General features: G+C 41.9%; 2 protein-coding genes and 1 long non-coding RNA gene across 14 annotated transcripts in view; 1 reads left to right on the top strand and 2 right to left on the bottom strand.

Annotated features, from left to right (window-relative positions):
* Positions 1 to 1,062, top strand: part of LOC138142652 (sulfotransferase 1A1-like) — a 73,902-nt gene extending 72,840 nt beyond the window's left edge. For all 5 annotated transcript variants that reach the window (XM_069063734.1, XM_069063743.1, XM_069063755.1 and 2 more), the window contains one exon: positions 735 to 1,062. In XM_069063734.1, the coding sequence (XP_068919835.1) occupies positions 735 to 770 (36 nt within the window). In that variant the 3' untranslated portion in view covers positions 771 to 1,062. The remainder of the gene's footprint in view (positions 1 to 734) is intronic.
* A 105-nt stretch (positions 1,063 to 1,167) lies between these two features.
* SGF29 (SAGA complex associated factor 29) lies at positions 1,168 to 12,047 on the bottom strand. Of its 5 annotated transcripts, none has more exons than XM_069063714.1 (10): positions 11,900 to 12,047; positions 9,578 to 9,673; positions 6,755 to 6,830; positions 6,582 to 6,654; positions 4,988 to 5,052; positions 3,954 to 4,083; positions 3,569 to 3,715; positions 3,154 to 3,189; positions 2,815 to 2,977; positions 1,168 to 1,418 (listed from the first exon to the last, which is right to left on the bottom strand). In XM_069063714.1, the coding sequence occupies exons 2-10, from the start codon at positions 9,650 to 9,652 to the stop codon at positions 1,302 to 1,304; spliced, it is 882 nt and encodes a 293-aa protein (XP_068919815.1). In that variant the 5' UTR covers positions 9,653 to 9,673; positions 11,900 to 12,047; the 3' UTR covers positions 1,168 to 1,301. The 5 variants fall into 5 exon arrangements, with proteins under 5 accessions (XP_068919815.1, XP_068919823.1, XP_068919813.1 ...); XM_069063722.1 differs by having other exon boundaries at positions 11,896 to 12,028; XM_069063712.1 differs by lacking the exon at positions 11,900 to 12,047 and adding an exon at positions 11,722 to 11,853.
* Positions 12,048 to 14,531: 2,484 nt separating this feature from the next.
* LOC138142698 (uncharacterized) lies at positions 14,532 to 21,786 on the bottom strand. Of its 4 annotated transcripts, none has more exons than XR_011163519.1 (4): positions 21,239 to 21,785; positions 20,752 to 20,956; positions 17,443 to 17,524; positions 14,550 to 14,649 (listed from the first exon to the last, which is right to left on the bottom strand). It is a non-coding gene; the product is annotated as an uncharacterized lncRNA (long non-coding RNA). The 4 variants fall into 4 exon arrangements; XR_011163522.1 differs by lacking the exon at positions 17,443 to 17,524 and adding an exon at positions 16,671 to 16,724 and having other exon boundaries at positions 14,558 to 14,649; positions 21,239 to 21,786; XR_011163514.1 differs by lacking the exon at positions 14,550 to 14,649 and adding an exon at positions 16,733 to 17,083 and having other exon boundaries at positions 21,239 to 21,784.

Here is a 21,786-nt window from a genome sequence, read left to right on the forward strand (position 1 = left end):
GTGTGTGTGTGTGGGTGGGTGGGTGCCAAGTATCTGAGGCCAGAATTGATCCCAGGTCTCCCAACGCTAGGGCCTACACTCTTACTCACTGTGCCACCTGGCCACCCCTAAGCAATTGGGGTCAAGTAACTCACTCAAGGTTACACGGCCAGTTATTTTGTGTGGGTGTTACGTAACTGAGGCCCGAACAGGATCCCAGGTCTCCAGACTCTGGGGCTGGCACTCCTACTCACTGCGCCACCTGGCCACCCCAAATTCAAAGTTTTAAAATCAAATGTTTAAAAAAAAAAAATATATATATATATACTATTATTAATACTATCTTACATGTAATTGGGAAATAAGATATACAGGCATTGGGGCATAGAGATCCACCATGCCCTACTGGAAAAGTCAAAGGGGGTATGGGAGAAGATATGGGAAAGAGCAGATTGGAGGAGGGGATATCCTGTGGGACTATTTTGGGGTGGTAGGTAGGGGAAAAACAGGGAGAAAATTTGTAACTCAAAATCTGGTGGAAATGAATGATGTAAATCAGAAGTTAATAAAGCATTTGAAAAAAAAAAAAGAATATAGGGTGGGAGGGCCAGAGGGAAGATTCTAGAGCTAAGCAGCTTGGGAAAGAGGAGCAAGGGAAACCTCTCTATCACTCCCTGTGTCAAGCTAGACATGTACAAAGTTTAAAGGAGAAGGAAATAGCTTTACTCACGGTATCTCTTATTCTATTCTCTTAGGTACTACTGGAGACTGGAAGAACACCTTCACTGTAGCCCAGAATGAGAGGTTTGATGCTGATTATGAAAAGAAGATGGCTGGCTCAGACCTTCACTTTTATACTGAGCTCTGAATGGCAACAGGAAGAGTGGGTCATTGACCCATACTTCTGTACTGGCCCCCAATTTTTCTAGTCTTCTAATAATCTTTTTCAGCATGTAAAATTAGCTCCCCTACAATTCTAGTAGGAAAAAAATCTAACTCACTCTTAGTGTTAAAAAGAGTTTATTCTGCTTACCTATTGTAAACATTGTCTCAGTCTAAAAAAATAAAATGATTTACACCCTAGTTCAATGAGTCACCTTTAGAACCAAAGAATAGTACACACAGCTCCCAGTTCTCACTTGGGGAGGAGAATGAAGTTGGAGAAAATTAGGCCCTGGAAACAGATGATATGGGGACAGGGACATATTTATTTGTCTGCAGAGAATGATACATTAATTCCCCCCTTCAAAGGGCATGGCAGAAAAGCTAGGTAAACAAAGGCAAGGTAATAGAAGTCCATGATGATTCAGTCGAACCGAACCTCACTTCTTCTTGGGTTCCTTGCAGGCCACAACATACCTCTGGGCCACATTGAGGGGAGGAGAATAGCCATCTGCATAGGAGGTGTCTTCAAACAGGACAGAGTAGTCTTCCTGGGGCTAAAGACAAGGAAATAAAATTAAGAAGAATCAGAAAGCCCAATGCTGACAGTGACCACCAAGTAGTCATTATATACCTCTATCTGCCTGTTGCCCCAACTTGGGTATTTGGAAAGCTAGCATGTCCTGAGAAAACACCTTTCCTAGAAAACTCAAGAGCTATCTCCTATCATTTGGCACTCCTCATAATCAAGAAAGTTCTAATATCTAGTCTCTATCTCCATTAGAACAGTTAGGGCTTTATCTGTCTTTGTACCCCCAGATTTTAGCACCACCTGGCACACTTATTGCAATTTCATTTTGTTCTGTCTTCAGGGGAAATGGAGAATAGTGGAAGGAAAGATGTGTGTGATGGGAGCAGAGGTGAGAAAAGGCTTCACACTAGGTACTAATCAGCTCATATCTCGAGTAGGTTTTCTCCGGTCTGAGAATTTTAACGTCACTCAGTTAAATGCCCATTCAGAAGAGGGTAACCAAGATGGAGAGGGGGTCTAAAAGTTAAGCAATGTAAGGACTGGAGGAGCTAGGAATGTGTTTAAGCTGAAGAAAAAAGACTAAGGAGAAGGAGGTGAGGATGGAAGAGGGAGGACATAGTAACTCTCTTCAAATATCTAAAAGCCCTTGAGGGAGAAAGTACATTTGTTCCACATAGTTCCAGCAGATAGAACTAAGACTGATATACAAGTTTCAAGGACACAGATGTGGGCTCAATATATGAAAGCACTTTATAACAGAGCACTTAAAATGATGGAATAGACTGTCTAGCTAGCAAAATAAAAGCTCACTGATCAATAGAATTTTATTCAACAAACATTTTGAAAGGTACTATGCTAAATGCTGGGAAAAAAATAAGAGTTGTAATTTAATAGAACTTTAAGGTCTGCAAAACACTTTACTTGCATTATTTCATTTGCCCCTCCAACAACTCTGTGCAGGTGGTACTGCAGGTATTATCCTGGTTGCACAGATGAAGGAACTGAGGCTACAATAAAGAGGCTATGTCCAACTTCACACAGCCACACAAGTCTCAAGGCCGCCCCTGTAACCAATTCCAGCACACTTTCTAGACGTGTCCAAGCACTAAACAGATAATCATTTATCAGGGATGCTGACAAAAGGATTCCTGCACTGGGTAGGATGATGGACTAAAGGACAATCTGAGGTCCCTTCCAGCTCTGAGATTCTATAAGAAACCAATGGTTGTATGTAAGAATAATTGAGAAGGCATGATGACCCCATTAATGCAGTCAAGACAAAATAACAAAAACCAACACATGGAAGTTCTACCCATTCTTCTATCCTTTCAGAAATCCTAAACTTAGGAACCAACTGATGCAACCCTAACCTCTTACACTTACAACTGAAGAGTTCTCAGTCTCAGGTCATCATTCCTTACCCGCTGTGGGGGAGTGTGAATCAAAGCCCGGTAGAAACAGGTGGTTTGGGGGTACAATGCCAGAACAAGCTGATCCTTCTGGAATAAAGCTTCAGGGTCTGTCTCGGGATTGGCCTTCCATTGTGGGAGTGGGATGATGCGTCTTCGGCTCAAGGTGTGTCTCCTGGCAGAGGAAAATACTGTAAGCACCCTCTGCCCTGATAATACAAAAGAACTATTTCGCAGGAAGCATTTTTCTCCTCTTGTTCTTTCAGGACCCACACCCATTGCTTTTTGCCTTGATCCCACCTCCCTCCCTTCTCCTCTTCTCTGCAGAGATCTCTTCAGGAGGACACTTACTCTTTGCCTTCTTCATCAATGTCATCCACCTCATACCTACAGGGAAAAAAATAAGGAGTAAATCTCTGATTTAAGAGGTGGCTAGGTGGCACAGTAAAGAGAGCACCAGCCCTGGAGTCAGGAGGACCTGAGTTCAAATCCAGCCTTAGATACTTAACACTTTAGCCAAGTGATCTTGGGCAAGTCACTTAACCCCAATGGCCCTGCCTTCCCCCTCCAAAAAAGCAAAAATAAAATACAACTAAACTAGACTAAATCTCTGATTTAGTTATTCTCCAGGAGACAACTCAGGATGACAATGAAGTCATGAGACAGAAAATCTGTGATCTGAGAAGGCTAATACTAAGTAAGAGAAACCCTAAGGTAAGGGATAGGAAACAAAATTCTAGAAGAGGACAAAAGGATTTTTACTTACTTATTGGTGGCATGACTATAACTGACCACTTCTGCCAGAATCCACTGCTCATCCCCGTCCACAGCTTTTACTCGAGCAGCCACCTTATCTCCTGGCTTGGCTACATAGTCCCCTGAAGCTGGAATGGCCCCGCACAGGGGTGGAGGCCTGTGGCATGGAAAAGCCTTGTCATACAACCCTGTCCTCAGAAGCACTTCTCCCTGATGATACCCCAGAGATCGACTTTTGAAAGTTCCAAATGAACCCACATATCTGTATCCTGAAAGTACTCCTTTAAAGAGACCTCTACTCTCACCCTCAACCTCCTGAATTCTCTAAGACTCTAAACCACCACAATCTAGTCAAATCTTGCCTTATCTCCTTTCCCCAGAGCCCCTGCACTTACTTGTCCCCAGGTTTCCCAATCCACAGGGGCAACGTCATGGCTGACTGTTGCAACAAAGTCATCAGCACCCCTCGGCGCATGGTTTTCCGTGGAGGTTCTGAATCATTATACAATCCTGCGATTTTAGCCGCTGTGGAGGAGGAGAAAAGAAATTAAACCCTCCCATACTAAATGGCAAGGAACATTATGGTCATTTCTTCTTTCCAGATTTTATTCACAAGACTGTAACTAGACTTTTAAGTTTAATTCCTTCTCTAGTCTGAGCCACTAAACCCCTATTCCCAAAGTCTTGCATATTCTCAATGGAGAAAAAAAACATGGTAATGGGAAGAGGACATTCCTTTGGTATTCCAACCCCAACTCTACCCAAGAGAGATCCCTGACACTGTCCTTTTCTGTTTCCTTGACCTCAAGTCCAGGATCTTGTAAGCTTCTTCTGTTTCTATCCCATAGCACAGTGCCTGGCTTACTACAAGAATTTAATAAATGCTCTATTGACTGAAATCTAAAGAAACCATTCAATAGAAGCTCCGGGGACCCATCAGAAGGTTGAAAATTACTCAAAATACCAAGAACTATTTTACTAAACATATGATCATGTGATTGCCAAGAAGACTAACAGGGAATCCAGCCCATGGCATTGCCTTCATCAGAAGCATCACTGAGGGGACACAAACTAGGGACTGGCTCAACACTGATTTTAACCCTGCAAAACTTGTTTCTAAACATGTCTACAGGACAGCATTGATAAGGTAATGTTTGCTAAAACTTTTATTTGTATACCGATAACTACACAAAATGGGGGTAAAAGCTCTAGTTGCCACCAGAATAAAAAGGTAAGCAGAATGTAAGCAGTGAATAGATACCAGAAAACTTGAGAAAAATACTGTAGTCAACCTCCCACCAAAGATGAAAATCAAAGCAACACTCCCTCAATTACAGGGTGTCCAGAGTGGCAGAGGAACAGGCAAATACAGCCCATCCTCCGGTGTGCCTCTTTCCCCACTATACAGAGCAAGGTTCCTCTTACTCACCTATGCGCCTTTCTTCTAACAGAGTCTTGATCTCAGCAATCTTATCCAGAGCTCTGCGCAGTATACTGAGGAAGGGAAGCAGAGAAGTGAAAACAAATTCATGAGAGGCAGGAAGTTGAAACAGGGTTGCGGGGGGGGGCAGTTCCAGAGCCCCTGGAAGGAGCTGCCACTGCACCAGAGAATTAACCATATCATCTTAGGCAACATGAAGTGGGCATTTGGGGAAAGAAACATGTTTGGGGCTTTCTTATACCTTTCTGGGCCCAACAGAGGCCAAAACATCTTCGTTCAGGTTACTACAGGCTATTCATGAAATGAGTTAGTCTTTCTCAATGTTGAGAAATCACTATTTGCCACCTGGCACAATACCTACTATCCTTCTAGAAAAGCTACAATGCACTGTTTTCTGTCTATACAGTGTCAACTCTATTCCGAGAATCTGAAAGTCAAAAATGTTATCACTGTTCTCTTTAAGATCATGAATTCTTGATTTTCTCTTAATTTGCTTCATTTACCATTAGCAGTACAAGTCTATGAGAAACAGAATGAGTTTTTTATAAGCACTGACTGTTTGAGGATGAAATCTTTACTGAAATTATGAGCTTCAGTTTGTAAATCCCATAGTATTCAGCCACTTAAAATTTTTTTAAATTATGAAACTTTCAACCCAAATCTTCCCAACTTTATGAGATTAATAATTCATAGGATTCATAAATCTAGATCTGAAAGGGCCCTCAGAGAAGGTATCTAATCTAATCCTACCCACACTTTACAGATTAAGATGTTAATGCCCATATTTATATAGTGCTCTACACTTTCCTTACAACCACCCTTAGGGCTGACTGTAGTATAGGTATTTATTATTTTGCTAATAAAAAACCACTAAGAAAGGATGAGGATAAATGACTTATCTAAGTCACATAGCTAAGGAAGTATCTCCTAACTCTTCCCCCCACCCCTACCCCCACCAGTAACAAGTATTTTATTATCTGGTCCTTCCTGCAACTAACCTGCCTCTTACACTGAGAATGTTTTGGTTTTTTTGCTTTTTGGAGGGGGGAGGGCAGGGCAATTGTGGTTAAGTGACTTGCCCAAGGTCACACAGCCAGTAAGTGTTAAGTGTCTGAGGTCACATTTGAACTCAGGTCCTTTTGACTCCAGGGCTGGTGGTCTATTCACTGTGCCACCTAGCCGCCCCTAATTTTTTTTTAAAAAAGGAATGAGGATACAATGGAAAGGAAAAACAGACAAAAAGATGAAGGAAACACTGATAACACGGAATGGGCATATAAAGCAAAGGGAATTTATGAACCAAGGATGAAGACTCATATAATTGGAGGGGGAAGGATCATGCACAAGCCTAAGTAAAGGAGCAGCTTAGTATGTGGAATGAATGAGAAATAGCCTGAGGACAAGGAGTCCGAGAATACAGACTACAGTAGGAGGTAGAATAGGAAAATCTGGGCTAGTGTGACAGCAGAAACTATGTTTCTGTAGCAAGGGTGCAAACGTGAACCACATCTTTAGTAAATTTTGTGGGGCATACATGAGACATAGACAAGAAAAAAAGAATCCTAGGGATGACCACACTCACTTGCACTCTGCCTCTGCATCTGCCTTGGCTGTGGTATAGAGACCTCGAAGCTTTGTCCGGTAATAGGGAGAGACTGCAGATGAACACAGGAACACAAATCAACAAGCAAGGTACAGGCCTTACAACATGCCAGGACAGCCTCCCTCCCCAAACTCTTTCTCCCCATATCTCACTTTTGTTTTCTGTCTGCATTCGCTCATGTGTCTTCTGGATGTTGATCAGGTTATGTTCACTTCGGGAGCGTTCTTCCTACACAGATGTGGAGAGAAGAGCAAAGGAGAAAAGGAGGATGAGGAAGGGAAAGAGAGGTTCTGTCCTGCTAAACCAGCTTAGTGCCTCTCCAAGCATTTCCCTATATTGTCTCTACCCAAAAGGTTCTTCAAAAAGTTCCTACAGGGGGTGGCTAGGTGGTGCAGTGAATAGAGCACTAGCCCTGCAGTTGGGAGGACTTGAGTTCAAATCCGACCTCAAACACTTGACACACTTACTAGCCGTGTGACTTTGGGCAAGTTACTTAAACCCAAATGCCCTCCAAAAAGCAAAAAAAAAAAATTCCTACACAAAAACTGGAAACAACTTAGTCTAGTGGCTCCCTATTTTCTCTAGGATCAACTCTAAACTCTGTTTGACTTTTAAGTCCCTTCACAACCTGGCTCCAATCTACCTTCCAGCTTCATTTTGCATTACTCTTCTTCCTAAACTCTATAATGCAGCTAACTGGCTTTTTCTCTATCCCTCACAGGCAGTACTCAACCTCCTCTCGCCTTGCCTTTATGTGGCTGTCCCCATGCCTAGAGTGCTCTCCTCACCTCCTTTGTCTCACAGAACTCCTCTTTCCCTTGAAAACACAGGTCACTCACCACTTTCAATACAAAGCCTTTCCTGATCACACCTGCCAGGACTCTATACCTTCCTAACCATCTTGTACATTTTCTGTAAATCGTTATATGTTGTTTTACTTGATTAAAAAAACTGTTTGAAAGTAAGCAATGTGCTAGATGACGGGGATGGTGCATGCCTGTCACCTCTGCTTAGGGGGGAGACCAACATTAGGCCTTCTGCATGCAGTGTGGTGCCATGCCTTTCTTGTGTCTACACAAAATCCAGCACTGATGCAGGATGCCCTTTAAGTCCTAGAGAGCGTTAAGAATGCACTAAGACTTCTGGATACCACAGAGAGTGAGAGCCACTAGACTTGCCTAAGGAGGGGCAAATCACCCCAGGTTGGAAACAGCATGCCAAAACTTCCATGTCAATCAGAAGCGGACTTGGCCAGTGAGAAGACACAGAGCTTCCAGCCTGGGCAAGAAAAGGAGATCCAGTCTCAAAAGAGAGGGATGGGGGAAAGAAAAGAAAAAGAAGAGAGGGGGAGAAGAGGGAAAGATGAGGGGAGGGAAAAATAAGAGAGAAGGGAAGAGGTAGGAGAAGAGGGAAAAGAAAGGGTGGAAAGAGAGGGGGAGGAAGAAAGAAAAAATAGAGATTGTTTCTTCTTTTCTAACAAATGACTGCTGACAAATTGAAATGGGGGCACTACTGACTTGGATCAAAGATCTGAGAGCTGAGAGACCTCAGACTGTCATCTAGTTCAACCTCCTCCTTTTATAGCTAAGGAACTGAGGCTCAGGGAGGTTACATCTCTTTTTTTTTTTTTTTTTTTGCTTTTTGGAAGGGGGAAGGCAGGGAATTGGGGCTAAGTGACTTGACCAAGGTCACACAGCTAGTAAGTGTTAAGTGTCTGAGGCTGAATTTGAACTCAGGTCCTACTGATTCCAGGGCCGGTGCTCTATTCACTGTGCCACCTAGTGGCCCTGGTTACGTCACTTTTGAAATGTCACACTGAAGCAAAGACAGGATTTGAGTCCAGGTCCTCTGGCTCCTGAGCCAATGCTTTTTCCACTGTGCTTCTAGGCTCTGTCAGATGTAGATGGGGGTCTTTATTTGGTTTTGTTCACCTATTTTTGTTGTTGTTATGAGAGAAGTTAAAGAAATGGAAGGGGGAAGGTTAGGGTTTTTACACATTTTCATCAATAAAACTTTGCCTTTATATATGTATGTGTATATATGTGTGTGTAAGTATATATTTATAGCTATAGAGAAACATCTAAACTTTATTGTAGCCCTCTGGGGGGTAGGGGAAAGGAAAAAAGAAAAAAAATTTAGAAAGTGCACAGCAGAGAACAAAAGAAACTCATAAATAAGCAAAGAAAAGATGGCTTTCTACAAATGAAAATTTATATTTTGAATCCTTTCTTATGTTCTGCTATGCACATGACATGCTTTTTTTTTCTAACTTTGTATTTAAGTTCCAATATTTAAGTTTATGATATGTGTTTCTTTTGTTTGAGTCTAAAACAAAATTTGAAAAAACTTTGCTTAAACATATATGAATCCATACCTCTATTATACCATTATGCATACCTAGTTTCTCCTTTTTATATATATACACACACACCTTGGGCATATTTTGCTTAATCATTTAAAATGGTACAATGAGGAAGAAAAAATTAATAAAACTTAAAAATAAATCCCCCAAACTTCCTGAATATCTAATTTCCCTTACTATGAGACTTAAGAACATCTAGTCTTTCCTGACTATAACCAATACAGTGTTGCACTAATCAACATTTTGAAATAACATTGTAATTAGGTTGTAATTTTAGTTACCAGATTGTCCAATGGCCTCTGTACTCTGCTCCCCTTCAGTTTATTCTCCTGTCCTTCAGACCTAAAGCTCCCCTATTATACCTGTGTAACTATCTCACCTGTCCCCTAGTCTTTTCTCCAACCACCTGGACTTCCTGTTCTTTCCTTTCCTTGGCCAGGAACCACGACTTACAATTGTTCCTATGGTGCTTAACAGCACCTTTTAACACTGGTTTATTCTAAAGTCATGTTTTCACAATTGGAGGTAAGGGTAACCTATGCTACCTTGATTTCCTTTCTAATGACCCTCTGAATTTTCCCTTATCTGAGGAGAAGAATGCAAGTATTATTACCTGAGTTTGCTTGATCAGTTGATGGAGCTCTGTGAGTAGTTCAGCTATTCGGGAGTCTGCTGACACCAAAGCCATGGCTGTGGTAAATATGGTGTCCTATAAGAAAGGGGGATGGTAAGAAAGAAAAGAATGGTCAAAAGCCTCTGGGAGGAGAGGCTCCTAAAGTACCAAAGAATGGTCAAAAGCCTCTGGGAGGAGAGGCTCCTAAAGTACCAACAACATCATGGCACACAGTAAGTTTAATTCATCTGTCAACAATTTGATAAGTTGCTCCTGCATTAACAACCACAGGAGTGTTTTAAAAAGAAGATTTTGTCCTTGCCCTCCCTGTACTTACATTCTATCAGGAAGAAAAGCTATATTCAGAAGATAAGAGAAAAAAAATAGGATTTGAAGCAAGAGGATTAATAGCTATGCTACTCACTAGCTTTGTGACCTCATGCAAATAATTTTTCTTCTGGGCCAAAGGTTCTTCATCCCTAAAACTAAGTGATCACTACAATGTCCTTAAAAACCCTAGATTCTGTGAGGCCGGTACTAAGAACAAATAATCATCGGTTTTTACTTTATCAGTTATGAATTACTGAATTAGTAAGTTTATAATATGTCTCAAACTAGTGACAGGTATTAAGGAAGTTCAAAGTTTCAAGTGAGGTTTGTCAGGCAAAAATTTGTCTTAGCAGAGGGCTTTAAAGAAGCATAGAATTTGGACAGCTAAAGAACAGGGAAGAGGACCTTATGAGAAAAGGAAGGAAATAGCATTGCACCAGTAGAAACTGTTAAGATAGGTGTGGCTAAAGTGGAAGGGCCAGGTAAAGAAGCAATGGTAAATAAGTCTGAAAAGACAAAGTAAGGCAACTGTTTGGAAGGGCCCCGGATTAAAAGGAGAATTTTTATTTCATGGAGCCTATTTTTTACAGCTAGAAAGGACCTCAGAGATCTGTAAGCCAACCTCCTCATTTCAGATGAGGAAACTGAACCCAAAGATTTCAACCAAATTTATATATCACCCAAAGTTATACAGTGAGTAGATAAAAGAGTTGGTATTTGAACGCTGGTGCTTTGACTCCAAATTCAGTGTTCAAACTATTTTAACAATTAGATGCATTGTGAAGGGTGGAAAGACCAAAGGCAAGGAAATCAGCTGTACTTCTAAATTCCATCCTTTATAACTCCCATATTTTTTTCTCCTTTTCTACAACACAGAAACCAGATTATTTGGGTTCTAATCCCACATCTATTTCTTATTGGAGTTTATTACCTGACTGTTCTTAGACATATCCCTTCACTTTTCTGTACCTTAGTTTTCATATGGGGGAAATGAAGGGGGTGGGAATGGGTGATATGATGCTATCTATTATTTTTAATCTCTCCCTTTACAGAAGTTCATCCCCACTACCTTCTAACATACATAAGTCTCCATCTAGCAAAATTCTTCATTTGGGCTGTTAAATCAAACCACCAAACTTAAGAGGGCCTTTAATTCCAACCAAAGGAGTTTGGACTTGATCTTTTAAGAAAAAGGAAGTCATGTAAGAGCTTTCAAACTTAAAGAGGTATTTTAGGAAAATCAGTCTGGCTGAGGTGGAGGAAAGGAAAGGGGGGAGTATGCAATCTGGAGAACCACTTCTCAGGCGACAAATGCCTGAACCTGGGCAGAAGCAGGAGGAATGATAAGAAAGGTGGTGTCTGGAGGAAGAACTTACAGAGGACCTAGGGCAAGCTGTACTGTAATAATACTTGCACTACCTACCTCAAGGTGGCTGTGGAAAAAGAACTTTGCAAGACTTCCAAGTCAGCACACAAAGGTTATTAATTATGATTATCTGTAAAACGTAGGTATTAACTCCCACTACCAACCTCGGGACGCTGAAATAAGAAAAGCTCTAAGGGGTTTTCTAAATGGCCGCTACTATCACTACAGCTTTCGGCAGAAATACCCGCCCAAGCAATAGCCATGGTCTCCTTCCTCGCCAGCCACCTCTCTTCCTCCGCTCCTCGCACCAACGCACGTGCTTCTAAAGGTTTTGACGCTCTTCCCCCACCACGTGCTTCTAAAGGCCGCCTCCCCACGTGATACGTTAAGCCACAGCCCAAGCGAACAAAGAACCCTCCGCGGCGGACGCGTGACCTCTCCACCCTACCTCCACCGCACTCCCCTTCGCCGAGCTCCGCAATGTGCGCATGCGTACTGTTAGTGTCTTGGGGCACCACAGCCTGGCCCGGGATGGGGGGAGCACAATGGGTGAGATGTTGCCGCTCCCCGCTCCCCTGCTCCCCTGGTCTGCCTGAGGCCCATGGCTGCTACCTAAACCCACCTACCGAGGACGAGCCAAAATGAGCCAACTGTGACGGAGGCGATGAAGACCGCAGCGACGGCAACTGCAACACCCCCCCTGAACTTTTCTCATCCTCGTTCCCGGGCTAGGGAATGTCAGTGCGCTTGCGTATGCGTACCGATAGGGCCTGCCGGGAAATGTAGTCTTTCTCTCCAAAAAGACTTCGAAAAGGGCACCGAATCTTATGTCCTCCCGGGCATGTTCTTTGCTGGGAAATGTAGTATTAAGTTTTGCGTTTGGCGAGCTTCGGAATCTTTATTTTTTTCTGTTACATGTTCCCAATTTGCATTCTTCTACATTCTGAGTTCTTCAGTAAAGGATTTGTATTGCAGAGCCTTAGGAGCACAGGTTTTCTCCTTGTTAGTGTTCAGTGGTTTTTTCCGTCGTTATCTCACCCTTCCTAACCCCATTTGGGGTTTTCTTAGCAGCGATAATGGAGTGGTCTGCCATTTCCTTCTCCAGCTCATTTTTTATAGATGAGGAAACTGAGGCAGATGTGGTTGAGAAGAGAGGGAGTGATGCAAGGACTTTAGTACTGAAAAGGGCATTTTAGGAAAATTAATCTGGCTGAAGTAGAGAGAAGGAAAAGGTGGGAGAGCCACGTTTCAGGTGATAACAGCCTGAACCTGGGCAGAAGCAGGAGGAATGATAAGAAAGGCTGTGTCGGGAGGGAGAAACCACAGAAGACAAATTTACCTAACAGCCCCTGGGGCCACGGTCACACAACTAGTTAAGTGTCTGAGGCCAGATTTCAACTCGGTAACATCAGTGTTCCTAACACCAGGCTCGACACTCCTGTACTTGTGATGGGGTACCTGGGGTCTAAATCAATTTGTAAAACCAGTTTGTACAATTGTAACTGCAATTTGTATTGTCAAACTCTGCCCCTTCACCTATCCGCACTCTGCCTAGGCAACAACTTGTGACTCCTTTGTCCTAGCCTAATCTCATGTCTCCTCTGGTCTGGCCCAAATCTCATCTCCAAGTTAAACTATCTATGCACTGAATTCACAAGTTCCTCTCAATCAGCCCTAACTTTTATCTATAAATATCTGAGGTCTCTTACATCCATCCGGTCAGCCCTGACAATGGCAGCCCTACCCTTTAAAAGTAAAAGCCTGTACCCCTCTCACTTGCAGGTCCCCTAAGGACTCTTGCCCTCTTCTGTAGAAGCATAAAAATAAACTTCTACAACTCTCACTCCAATTAAGCCTGAGACCTTGAATTCTTTCCAGCAGCTATTGCAGGTTTTCTGGTCTTAGATAAGATCAGAAAACCTGCAATAGCATCTGGAAAGAATTCAAGGAGCTATCCCTCATCACTTGGGCCCACCTAGTTACCCTAAGTGAAATCACCTACTTCTTAGTAAATATCCTTGGTGATGGGGTAATTAATAGTTGAGGATGATGCAGAAATGTAAGAGGAGGTACCTGTCCTAGGATCCACAGAGTGACAGATGCTTAATTGCTGAGAGGGAATTTATAAATTATACATTTGAACCTCTTCATTTAATAAAGAAGGAACCTAAGGCAGAAAGAAAGTAGGTGATTTCTCCAGCTAAGATCATACAGCTATTTGGTAGCACTGGAACCTAGCCCAGTTAGGCCCATTAATATCACACTGGCTTTCCTCTCCAAAAAGTTACATTCTGAATGGGAGAGAGAAGTGGAAAGAACACAAAGTATAAAACCGAAAGACCTGGCATACAGACTGGATAGATGTTTGTTAACCTTCACCTTCTATTTCTGGGAATGCATGTAAAACAATAAGCAATACAGGACAAATTCTGAATTTGAGATACTATCTAATTAGACCTTCCTGGTGGAATCCCACTACCCATTCCTAATAGCTAGATGAATAGGGCACTGTACTTGGAATGAAAAAGAACTGAATTCAAATCCTACCTCAAACATTAGGGGGGTAAGTCACTTAAGCTGCTTCTGCCTCAATTTCCTCATCTGTGAATTGGTGAAATAATAGCACCTATCTCCCAGGGTCCTTGTGAAGATAAAAACTAGATAACATTTATAAAGCTAGTTATATAAATGATAATTGTTATTATCTAATATCTGCTTAAATATTTTAAAACAAATTTTTTTGATAATCTTTTGCTTTTCTATCACTTAATTTTTTTCTTATGTCCTCTACTTCTCTTCTTCCAGATAGCCAGACCTTATAACAAAGAATTTTTTAAAAATGAAGAGAGAAAAAAAGGCAAAACCAATCAATACATCTAAAAAAATCTGACTATATTCAAAGTTCTAAACCCCATGGTTCCCCCACATTTGCAAAAGAGTAAGGGAAGGGGTATGTATGTTCTCATATATCTTCCTTTAGGGTCAAACTTGTGCTGCAATTCTGTAAGTGACAAGGAGCTTATTACCTCACTAGAGAGCCTATTCTATTTTTGGACATTTGCAGCTGTTAGAAGTTACTTCCTCGGGGAGCCTAGGTGGCACAGTGAATAGAACACAGGCCCTGGAGTCATGAGGACCTGAGTTCAAATCCGATCTCAGACACTTAGCACAAAAGCTAGCCGTGTGACCGTGGGCAAGTCACTTAGCCCCAATTGCCCTCCAAAAAAAATTAAAAGGCAAAAAAAAAAAAGAAGTTACTTCCTCCCAGTAACTTACATCCATTGTGCAAGTTTTATTCTCTGAAGCCAAGGAGAATATGTAATTCCGCTTCCATATATTTCTTCGAATATTTAGAGACTCAACCAAACAGGAAAATCTGTAATGGACACAACACAATTTAAAAGGCATTGTTGTTCTTCATTGTCAGCATCATCCATCATCATTATCAACATAATAACAGCAACTAGCATTTATATGCTTTAAGGTTTGCAAAGCAGTTTACAAGTACCTCGCTTTATCCTTACAACTGTTGAGGCTTAGGGTTAAGATTAGGGGTGCTCAAGACCCCAAAATACCAACACTCAGGGTCCTGTGGAATAAATTAGACTCAAGTCTTCTCTCAGCCAAAGTAAGACAAAGTTTACTTTTTTTTTTTTTTATTTTATTTAAAGATTTGCCTTAATGGGTAGACTCTTAAGGAGCTGTCGACCAGTTTCAAAGTTTTGGTTAAAAGAGACAAACAAATAGTAATATAAATTTTACAACATTTATTCATTATTCCCTTAAGGCTAGCTTTACTATTTGTTCATGGAGTGCAGAACTAGAATTCTGACTGAGGAACAAAAGGATGAGAGAGCTTAAGTACATTTTAGGACCATCACCATTAGGGGTGGCTGAGTTACACAAATTTATGATCCTCATAATGGTTTAATCATTGTATGAGAAAGGAATTTTCTTAATTGGATAAATAATAAATACAGAAAAACAAGGGAGATGAAAAAGTGTCAATTGAAATTATGATCCAAAATATCTGTATTTTCTTTACCATTAACATGCTATAACATGGTATACATTCAGAAAATCTTAAGATAAGAAAAAGTCCCATTAATCAAATTAATGCTGTGAGTTGAGGGTCTTGTCCTTAAGAGCCATAAAGTAGGCCTCTTCTGTTTTGTTAATATAAGGAGAAGGGTTCTCCCAGAGCGAGACAAAGCTGGATCTGTTTGGAATTTGTGATCTCAGGGTGCCTGTTTTAAACCCTACTCCCAGTCTTATCTGGTCTCTGGAGTGGCTGAGATAGAAAAAGGGAGCCTTTTTTGTAAAATGAGGCATAGCAGTCTGTTTGATTAATTCAAACGTTGGCCAAAATATTATCAAAATGATTATCAGATCCTAAGTGTATGTGAAGCTTGTATTGACAAGCAGGCCAGAATAATCTGACACAGACTGAGTCTGCACTAGATTGAATTCTCAGCACCTTCATGGAGGCAAGATGGGTCTTATATACAGAAAGGTTGTAGGAGTATTTAGAAGTAGTCTAGAAGAGGGGTTTGGGGAGGGTCTTTAGGAGGATTCTAAGGAGGATCTTGATGATTAAGGGTGGGAAGTAGTTGAAAGCTACGGAGATGATAGACAATGGAGGGCTAGGCTAGTTTAATGGTAACAGATTTAGGTATAGATATTTTGATAGGATCAAAGGTGGGAAGTAGCTGGACAGTGGAGGGCTAGGCTGAGTTAAGAGTAACTAAGATTTGGGCCTAGCTATAATGAAAAGCTTATGGTCTCAGGCAAATGCCTCATCAAGTGGGAAGATTCAATCAGTCTTCAAGGGGTTTCCTAGAACTTGTATCCCATCATAACTACCATGGAAGGTAGGTGTTTTTATTTTATAGATTAGAAAACTTAAGGCACATGTCTAGTGATTTGTCCAGGGTTACATACCTAGTATCTGAGGTAAGATTTGAATTTAGGTCTCCCTGTGACACTAGGCCAAATGCTCTTATGAGGAGAAGAGTGTAAAAATGGTAAAAATCACAGCATTAAATGTCAGAAAAGGAGATCAAGAAGATATTAAGGAACTAGTGATACATACCGTGTTTCCCCAATAATAAGACCTATCCCGAAAATAAGCCCTCCCCTTACTGTGTAAGATTCCTCTAAAATAAGCCCTCCCCCGAAAATAAGCCCTATTGAGATTGCTACTGTAGTGAAGGTGATCCCCTGCGCTACACGCTACATTACGGTACCCTCTGTATGCACCGTCGTCCCCCACCCTGTGAAATGCACGCCGCGCTCCAAGCTGCATCCAATCAGAGCTGCAGCAGTGAGCGCATCATCCTGTTCTTCCCCAGTGATTTGCTTATTGAATAAAGGTACATTTTTTTTGTTCACATTTACCTGTTTATTAAAATTGCTGTCAATGTTCATTAAAATAAGCCCTCTGGTGTTTTTCTGTCCAAAAAATATAATAAGACAGTGTCTTATTATCGGGGAAACACGGTGGTTCTGCTTTTCACCTATGTCAAGTCTTTACGAAAATGATCTTCACACATGATAATGGATATTCTTGATGTAAATAACAAAATGGAACAAACAGAATTTCAAAGATGATTCTCTGTAACAGACCACATCTTCAGGTTGAGGGGCAAGGCATAAGTCTCAGTGTTGTCTCAAAAGAATTCAGACTCACACTGTCTCCAAATCAAACAAGGGCATTTATTTGGGGTGATGCACCTGACAGGCTCTTCTTCTAAAGGGAGACAGCAGCAGCAGCCAGGAGAAGCTAGAGATTTTTATAAAGGAAATCTGCCCTGTGGGCAAGAAGATGAGGTAATCAGGAATGTGCAGGCAAGGAGTGGTGGCTCAGAGTTCTGTAAATATCCTGTTCAGTCACATCATCATTTCATTGGCCAGCCCATTTATCCAGGGCAGAGGGCTCCCCCCCCCCATCTCATCATTGAGAGTTACAACATTGCTTCAGAGGAAGAATGAATTCCAAATCCTTCCCCTTATCTTTCCAGTCTCTCCCAATACTCCACCTTTCCAGCCTTCTTACACCTTGCTCACCACTACCTACTCCTCATTCTAGTAACACTGGTCTTTTTGCTATTTCATGGACAAGACATCTTAATCTCTGGCTCTGGGCATTTTCTCTGACCATCCCTCATACCTGAAATGTCCTTCCTCTGCTTACTGCCTTCCCTGGCTTCGCTGTTAATACTATATGGCTGCAAATCATGACACATGATGATCTATAAAAAAGCAAAGCAAAAAAAAAAGCAAAGTTGTCTTCTACTCCTAGAAATATGAAAGAGCATAATGGTGCTACAGGAGGAGGGTGTGACCCTCAGGATCTTGGAGCTAGAGGCCAAGGCAGATCCTGATGCTGTACTGCCTTGAACTCTCCTTGAATCTTCTCACTTAATGCCGTAGACTTTCTGTTACAGCTAAGACCAAATCTCTGTTACCCTTAACCTAGCCTAGCCCTCCATTGTCTGTTGCTTCCCACCTTTGATCCTACCCTTAATCCCATTCTCTAGGTTCCTGGTGCCTAAATCACCCCTTAAATCCCAACATTTTAAACCTCAACAATTTCAGAGAGACTTCAGCAGAATGAGCTGAAGTCAAGATCAGGGTCATGTATGTGGGCAAGGCTGGGCTGGGCTAAGGCCAAGGCTTCAGGGCTTAGAGAGCAAAGGCTAAGGACAAATCCCCGGGCAGCTAGGTGGCACAATGAATAGAGCACTGGCCCTGGAGTCAGGAGGACCTAAGTTCAAATCCAGCTTCAGACACTTAACACTTACTAGCCGTGTGACCTTGGGCAAATTACTTAACCCCAATTGCCCTACCTTCTCCCCTCCAAAAAGCAAAAATAAAATAAATAAAAAATAAAGACAAGATCCCCACACCAGACCATCAAAAAAAAAAAAAGAATAAGTTACACCACTGACAGCAGAAAGTATTTGTGGTAGCTAGGTGGCACAGTGAATAGAGCACCGGCCCTGGAGTCTGAGTTCTGAGTTCAAGTCCCACCTCAGACACTTAAAACTAGCTGTGTGACCTCGGGCAAGTCATTTAGCCCAATTGCCCTACCTTTCCCCCTCCAAAAAGCAAAAATAAAATAAAAAAAAAATAAAGACAAGATCCCCACACCAGACCATCCAATCAAGGATATGAAAACCAAGACCTTAGAGGAGATTTGTCTCTTTTCCTTTCTCATCAAGAAGTTTGGATCCTGTGGGTCTTCTCTGAAGGATGAAGTTCTGAAGATCATATCTGCCAGATTCAAGAGTCTGAACCCAAACCAAGTTGGCCTGGGTATCAAATGTCCCAAAGAAGTCCCTATATCTATTTGTGTCATCATCCTAGCCACACTGAACTTATAAGATGTGGCCACTGAGAAAGCAAGATTGGCAACATATACATATAACACAGATACTGGTGTCCCACAAGGTCACTGACCATACTTCATCAGTCCTGGTGATACCTGATTCCTGTCCCTAAAGAAAGTCTCAGTTCTAGTGACTAAAAAGCCCCTGCTGAGGTCAGAACTGATGGTTGCTATATTTTTCTTTTTTGCTTTTTAGAGGGCACTTGGTGTTATGTGACTTGCCCATGGTCATACAGCTAGTTTTTGTGTTAAGTGTCTGAGGCCATATTTGAACTCAGGTCCTCCTGACTCCAGGGCCAGTGCTCTATTCACTGTGCCACCTAGCCACCCCTGCTATATTTTTCTTAAGGACTGTATGGCTACTCTGGATCCCTTTGCTAAAGCTAACTTTGATGCCATCTCTAAAACCCTCAGCTATCTAATTTCTGGTCCATTTGAAGAGGTTACCCATAAAGAGGGTCAGGGTTGCTCTGGAGACCCCAAAATACCAACACTCCAGGTCCTGCCAAATTAATTACACTCAAGTCTTCTCTAAGCCAAAGAAAAGTAAAGTTTACTAAAAGTTCACTTGTATTGGACACAATGTTAAGTCTGTGCTAGGTCGTTCTATGGCACTCTCACAAACATGAAGACAGGATATATATTCTTATATACAGAAGGCTGTGGGAGGAATCTAGGGGTGGTCTAGAGGAGGAGTTTGGGAAGGGTCTTCAGGAGGAGTTAATGAGGTCAATGAGTGATTAAGGGGGGGAGGCCACCTGGAGACTACAGACACTGGTGGGCTAGGCCAGTTCAAGGGTGGATGGATATTTTGATAGGCTCAAGGGTGGGAAGCAGATGAACAATGGAAGGCTAGGCTAGTAACTAGGCTAGAGTTAGTAGTTAGCAGTTAGTAACTAGGCTAGAGGTCTAGGCCCAGCCACAAGGCTTATTGCCTCATGCAAATGCCTCATCAAATGGGATGATTTAATCAAGAGTCCAAGGGAGGTTCCCAGAGCCTGTACCTCAAGGACTCAAGGAGAGCCAGAGGGGGCTCCTAGAGCCCATACTTCATCACATTGAAGGAGACTGTGTTTCCTAAGTCTCCCTATAAGGAATTCACTGACCATCTTGTAAGGACGGATAGATACCAGAGTACCTAGCAAACCAGGCGGTTAGTTGCCTACCTCATAAATGTCTTAGTAAGGGCAAAACAATCAAGTAAACTATGATGAATTTTTTTTCAAATTCAGAATTACAGATGATCCAAAGAATGATGGAAAGATAAAGCAAGAATATAAGTAGGCTGCAATATTAACTACAATTTGTATTCAAGGAAGTGGCAAAGTAATCTATGACATGTAAAACTGTAAATGTAGATAGTTCAGTCACATACTGAGAAAGGAAAATTAACACTTGGAAGCCTTAAGTACTACACTGGTGTCCTTAACATTTTAAAATACTCAGAGGCTGTGTGACCTTGGGTAAGTCACATAACCTCCCTTTGTGAGCCTTAGTTTCCTCATCTATACAAAGAAGATAGTGATAGTTATACCTAAAGGACTCCCTTACATTGGGCAGGTCTTTTATGGAGGACATATGGAAAGGCATAAATATTTACACACAATACAGAAGCCTGGGTGTGTTATAATCTTTATAAATGGAAGGTGTATAGACACAAATAGGTTCTCAGATCCATTGAAGTATCTAGTTGCTCTAGAACTTCTCTCCAATTTCTTTAAATGTTTTATATATGACATGGATAGTGAATGTGCCCTCGTCCTCTCTAATAGAAGGCCTACTACATCTCCTCTGAAGATTCTAGCGTAACCTCAGGAGTTGGGTATCTTTTTTTTTCTTAAAATCAACTCGAGTCCCCACCAACTGTGTTACTAATGTGGCTTAGTTAAGGGCCAGTGACTAGAACCTAGATCCATTTAACCTCTTAACACTGGGTAGCTTTTACAAAGGGCATTTACTTCAAAGACATAGACAAATTTATAAACATTTTCCCCAGTTCCTCCAAGGCACATTCTTCCCTAAACTACCTTGGTCTCTAGGGGAGCAGATTTAAAACTTAGCTGAGTTCTTAGACAGCCCTGGACTCACCAAGTTCACAACCAAATACAACATCAATTCTGAATGAAACCTGGTTTCAGATTTTATTGGCATGGATCCAAAAGCTTCTTGGGGCATCAGTACTGGGCTGGTGGCAACACACAGCTTGGAACTCAGGTTCTGGAATGCCAGGATGATAGGTGTCCTCATGATGATCTTTTAAACTTATTAGGTTGTAAGACTTCATTCCGTTCACCTAGAACAGAAAAAGAACAAATGAAAAGTCCAAGGACCCAAGCCCAAGCCTATTTCTGTCAGAGGAGAGCTGGGGGGCATATGGGGGAAGGTTCTAACACCATTACCTTTATAGCATGGTCTCTTACCAGATGCTGGTGTAGTAAATTCCCAAGATGTTAATGAAGCAAATTGCTGGTTGAAGCTGACTCAGGTCTTTTTGAAGTTCTGATGGCTCTAGCTATGCAGCCATTTGAAAAAAAGTCCCTCCCAACCATGTGGTCAACCAACTAGAACCAGTTACCTTTTGTCTACCCATCCTCTGTGGTTTCTTCTGCAATTCACATCATCACAGTTTTCCCAAAACCATTCCTCCAGTGTCCTCCAGGTAGAGAGGTTACCTCAAACAAGCAAGCTAATGGGGTCTGCATGTGCACCAAACCCTCATCATGCATAGTTCGAAAGTTCCTTGTTACCCTCTTCTCCTTCCTGTGGACCCACCCATGGGTGTTCAGAACTAAGTATAATAATGTAGTTAGGGAAATTAGCTCACTTGGGCAACTGTTCACAGAATGTTGCCCTGTGGGATCATGGGGATGAAGGAGGCTGGATACAAATCTTTCCCTCACTGCATGTGTCCACACAGTCCCTCCTGTCCCATTCTTGGCTGCAAATATCAATAAGCCATTCTAACCTGTCCTTATGTCATTCACTGACAGTGTTGTATTTGGCTTGCCTATCCCCCAGCCTCAGCTCTCCCTCATGGAAGTGAGCAAACTACTGGGTTTAGCTCTGCCCTTCCCCACTCAGCTCACCTTCACAGAGGTGGGCGGGCTTCTGGGGCAGGGAGAC

Source organism: Petaurus breviceps, unplaced genomic scaffold (assembly GCF_028583685.1).
Source record: "Petaurus breviceps papuanus isolate PSGF00001 unplaced genomic scaffold, PetGlider_PUasm1.0 138, whole genome shotgun sequence".
NCBI classification, from domain to species: Eukaryota; Metazoa; Chordata; class Mammalia; order Diprotodontia; family Petauridae; genus Petaurus; species Petaurus breviceps.

What these genes read in the sequence shown, in the direction of transcription:
- SGF29 (XM_069063711.1), bottom strand. Translation starts at nt 11,536, where the DNA reads ATGGCTATTGCTTGGGCGGGTATTTCTGCCGAAAGCTGTAGTGATAGT. An exon ending in GTTAGAAGAAAGGCGCATAG is followed by an intron (nt 4,084 to 4,987) that starts GTGAGTAAGAGG and finishes CCTCCTCCACAG; the next exon opens with CGGCTAAAATCGCAGGATTG. An exon ending in ATTGATGAAGAAGGCAAAGA is followed by an intron (nt 2,978 to 3,153) that starts GTAAGTGTCCTC and finishes TTCCTCTGCCAG; the next exon opens with GAGACACACCTTGAGCCGAA.